The sequence below is a fragment of the Poecilia latipinna genome, unplaced genomic scaffold, assembly GCF_001443285.1.
Source record: "Poecilia latipinna isolate Pla-1442-1.1 unplaced genomic scaffold, P_latipinna-1.0 Scaffold4963, whole genome shotgun sequence".
Lineage (NCBI taxonomy): Eukaryota > Metazoa > Chordata > Actinopteri > Cyprinodontiformes > Poeciliidae > Poecilia > Poecilia latipinna.
The window spans coordinates 1-4297 of NW_015117579.1; the positions used below are offsets into that span (position 1 = coordinate 1).

At 37.1% G+C, this 4297-nt stretch overlaps 1 protein-coding gene across 3 annotated transcripts; it reads left to right on the plus strand.

The window, feature by feature from the left end:
- The first annotated feature begins 11 nt into the window (after nt 1–11).
- LOC106943187 (uncharacterized) lies at nt 12–4288 on the plus strand. Of its 3 annotated transcripts, XM_015026530.1 has the most exons (5): nt 12–160; nt 810–867; nt 1755–1827; nt 1988–3959; nt 4122–4288. In XM_015026530.1, the coding sequence occupies exons 3-4, from the start codon at nt 1756–1758 to the stop codon at nt 3923–3925; spliced, it is 2010 nt and encodes a 669-aa protein (XP_014882016.1). In that variant the 5' UTR covers nt 12–160; nt 810–867; nt 1755; the 3' UTR covers nt 3926–3959; nt 4122–4288. The 3 variants fall into 3 exon arrangements, with proteins under 3 accessions (XP_014882016.1, XP_014882017.1, XP_014882015.1); XM_015026531.1 differs by lacking the exon at nt 4122–4288 and having other exon boundaries at nt 13–197; nt 1988–4049; XM_015026529.1 differs by lacking the exon at nt 4122–4288 and having other exon boundaries at nt 13–160; nt 1988–4049.
- Nucleotides 4289–4297: the final 9 nt, after the last annotated feature.

Consider the following 4297-nt stretch of genomic DNA (forward strand, 5'->3'; position numbering starts at 1 on the left):
AAAGTCATAATTTCGACTTTCAAAGTCATAATTTCGACTTTCAAAGTCATAATTTCGACTTTCAAAGTCATAATTATGAGATACCGGAGCAGTTGGAGACAAGCCTCCTTAGAATAACAGCGTGCTTCAGCTCCCAGTTAAATATGATCCTAAATCCAAGGTCCAACCTTTGCTACTGCGTTAAGAGTCAGTAAAAGGTAGGTTCGCCTTTTTTGATTTTTGATTTTGTTTAGATTCCTTCGTTTTGAATGCTTTTTGATCGTGTGGTGTTATGTACATCGGTCGTTGTTTTAGCAACATGAGCTAGCTGCAGGTTAACCGTCAAAGCGTGCTAACCTTGTTATAGCATATTTAACAGTTTTTTTTTTTTTTGAAGTAGTCCGTTAATTAGATCGTTTTTATTTCAGAGTGCGATAAGAAGTTTGTACTCCAAAAATTCAATAAGTTAATATGTATAATTATTTTGTGGCATAACTACAAGCAATAGCTAGTAGGTTAAAACAAGCTCCACAGCTTGTTGCACGTTTTGTTATGCATAATGTGATTCACTATCTTTCCCGTTAAATTGTTTTTGTCGATACATAGACAAGAGTAAAATATGGAAGTATAATATGCATCAGTTTTCAAACTGTTTTCTTAGCAGTTTCATGTACACTTAAGCTATTGCTGGAGATCTGCAGCTTTAGATTGACAATATTTATAAAAGCAATTAAAAATAAGAAAAATTGAAAAACAAGAAACTTAAAAAATCCCCAAAACAGGCAGGCCCTGTTGAAAAGTTTAACTCCTCAACTTTACTCAACTTTCAGGATGCCTACAAAAGAGACAGAAGAGGTTCCTTTGACCTGAACCTAAACCTAAACAGAGGTAAGTTGCAACTCTTGTGAAAATCCAGTTTATCATATTATCTGTTTAAATGAAAGTAATTAAGATCAAAACTAAAATCATTCTGATGATGTTCATGTACTTGACTCTTTTATAAAGATGGGAATTTCATTTTGAGAATTGTTCAACCATTGAAATATTTTAGGGGAAAAATGTAAACAGAACTTTCAGACCTAAGCTCTACACTTTACCATTTAGTTGTGGAGACACTGGTAGATTTTTCTTTATTACTTTTATGTAGTTTCTTTGTGCATTGGTTTATTATTGCAGATCTGTACAGCTGTTTGGTTGTCTATTGTCTTTTTTTAGCAGGAGCTTGAGTCTGAAATACAGTTTCTATCCGTCTTGTAGGGTTGGACAATAAATCAGTTATATGTATCACGATACACACGTGATCAATATCAATAGATAGTAAGTTTGACAGAATATTCAATAGAATATTCTCTAAACTCTGATCCAGAACCACATACCATTCTGGAGGATGTAGGCACAGTCAAGGCTTCTCAACCTCTCAAGGCTAGCTCATCTAGGTTGATGGCATCATTTAACTAACTGGTGAACTAGCAACAAGCTGTTGAGTAACTTGCGGAGCAGCAGTTTAATGTTTCACCACTGTGCCTCATAAATGTTTTTAAAAAACATTATGGTGTGAAAGCTGTGGATAAAATGGGAAAGGTCACATCACCAGTTTGGCAGTATTTCAGATATTAAAAAAAAAAAAAAATGATGTAAAATAATAAAAAATGCTTGTATCGTGAAGAGTTTTTCAGTAATATCATTCAACCCTATTCTCATGTTCATAATACATTTTTTGCAATGTTATGTTTTATTAGACATTATTCATTAGTTATTGTGTGTAATTGTCACAGGATGGATGAAATTGACTTCTTAAAATCACGGGATGTTTCAGAGGAAGTCATACAACGACTGCAAAAGGATAAGGTAGCTAGATTGCTAAGGAAATCAGTACATTTAGAAGTTATCATAAAAAATTATTATAGAGACATGGTGAAGACAGATCAGTTTTATCATGTGGCTGTTTTTACTGGGTTTTCCCCCCATTTTTATAGGTTAAATAACGGTTTTAACTTTTGTTTTCTAGATTGACTCCAGTGTCCTTCTGCTCATGACAGATGAGCAGCTTAAGGAGTATCTCCCATCTTATGGTGACCGACTGGCACTTCTCGGATATTGCAGACGAAGGGAAAATGATCCTGCTGGCCGGAAATCAAAACTTTTTGACCGATTGAGAGCCAAGATTTCAAGGAACAAAGGCAACGATCAAAAGCAGATCTCAGAAAATGTTAGCATCAGAAATGCTCAAAAAAGTGTTCGAAAAGTTGAGATAGGATGGATGAATTCTCGAGATGGGAAGTTTTTTCAAGCTCGGACAAAGAAAGGTGGTGGAACAAGAAAAATTGATGTGTCAAAGGACTGTAGAAAAAATGAATTAATTGAAAAGGCAGTAGGTTTGTTTTTTCCGTCTCAAAGAAATTCACATGGAAGAATTACAGATTTTGAGGTTGACATGACAGATTTCCAGGAACATTCACTTGATGAACATATTACAGTTGGAGAACTTTATGAGCAGACAAAACTACCTGTTTTGCGTTTTTACCGAACAACCAAAAAGAAGGACACTGGCAGCGACTCAGAACCAGACAACCCCAGTGGAAATGACCAAGACACTTTAAGGTTTTCTACTCACTCTCAAGTTTGCACACCACTGACTCAATCCAAAGCGCCAGACAGCATTGATGCCATATATGTTGGAACCAGCAGTGTCCTGACAAACAGCAGCAGTGATAATGTTCACCTAGTTTACTCTACTGATGACATGGGTGATTTGTCCAATGTCCAAGAGCTAGATGCAGGAATCAATGGGGACATTTTAGAAGACAGTGGCACTGTTACCTTTTTCACAGGACACATTTCTGACACAGATAGTCTCAGTCTTGATGACACCCTTCCTCTGTTTCCACAGCCATCTAGTCCAGTGCTTTCTTCTTCACAATTTGATTCTTTGAACGAGCCAATTGTTCAGAGAGAAGGGATTAAGAAAATCCTTGTTCTTCACCGTGGCCAGATCCTGAAAGAACTAATTTCACATTTTTGTGATCCAGGTGTCACTCAGGAGGACATATGTATTCAAGTGGTGCTCCCTGATGGAAGGCGAGAAAAGGCTGTTGATGATGGAGGAGTTTTGAGGGATGTCCTCTCAGAATTTTGGCAGGACTTTTATGAACAGTGCACAATGGGCAATAACTTTAAGGTGCCCTACTTGCGTCATGATTTTGGACAGCAACAATGGGAAAGCATTGGCCGAATTATTGCCTTTGGCTGGCAAAAACAGAAGTACCTGCCTATAAAACTTGCTCCAGTAATACTGGAACAAGCAGTTCTTGGTTCTATAAAGAGTCCTCTTGTTGATAGCTTCTTAAGGTATGTTACAGAGTACGATCGGATGGTGTTTGAATCTTGCCTTTCAGATTTTCAGAGTGTTGACAAAGAAGAGCTTCTGGAAATCATGGATATCCATAACTGTCGAAGAGTACCAACAGCTGATAACATAGAGCTACTACTTGAGGAGCTTGCCCACCAAAAGCTCATTCAGGAACCTGCCTTTGTTATTGAGCAGTGGAGCACTGTCCTTTCCCCGCTGAGGTCAGAGATGGAAAGTATTACAACTGCATATGAAAATCTCCAGCCAACATTAAGAAAGGTTATACATTCAATTGTATATCCTGCAGTCATGAATGCACAGCAGAAAAACATCAGCAAATATTTAAGTTCTTATCTCAGAAGATCAGACTCACAACACCTGTCACTTTTTCTGCGGTTCTGCACAGGATCTGATTTGTTTCTTCAAAAAACTATCAGTGTTAGCTTCACTCAACTTCAAGGTATTCAGAGACGGCCAGTTGCCCACACATGCGGTTGCTACCTAGAGTTGCCAGTTAATTATGATAACTATCCAGAGTTTCGACACGAAATAAACAAGGTCCTAGAAAGTAGTGTATGGGTGATGGATATAGTCTAACAGACATCAGCTGAAGAACATGTGAGTTTCAGGAATCTTTGGTAACACCTTATTTGAAGGGGTGTGCATAAGACTGACATGATGACACTGTCATAAACATGACGATATCTGTCATGAACATGAAGGAGTCTTTATGAATGTTTATGACAGTGTCATGTCAGTCTTATGCACACCCCTTCAAATAAAGTGTTACCAAATCTTTTTGTATTAAACTTTCAAAGTTTAGCATTATCCTAACATGTTTTTTAGCTCATCTTAACTCCACAGAGTTTCTACTTTTTGCAATTTATTTTTCTCTGGAGTATTTATAAGACCTGCAATGTCATAGTAGGCACTCTACTACTAGTGTTTTTTTTTTGTTTTTTGTTTTTG

Excerpts from the sequence above, each read along its gene's own strand:
- LOC106943187 (XM_015026530.1), top strand. The coding sequence starts at position 1,756 with ATGGATGAAATTGACTTCTTAAAATCACGGGATGTTTCAGAGGAAGTC. Across the intron at positions 1,828-1,987 it reads AACGACTGCAAAAGGATAAG|ATTGACTCCAGTGTCCTTCT; the intron begins GTAGCTAGATTG and ends TTTGTTTTCTAG.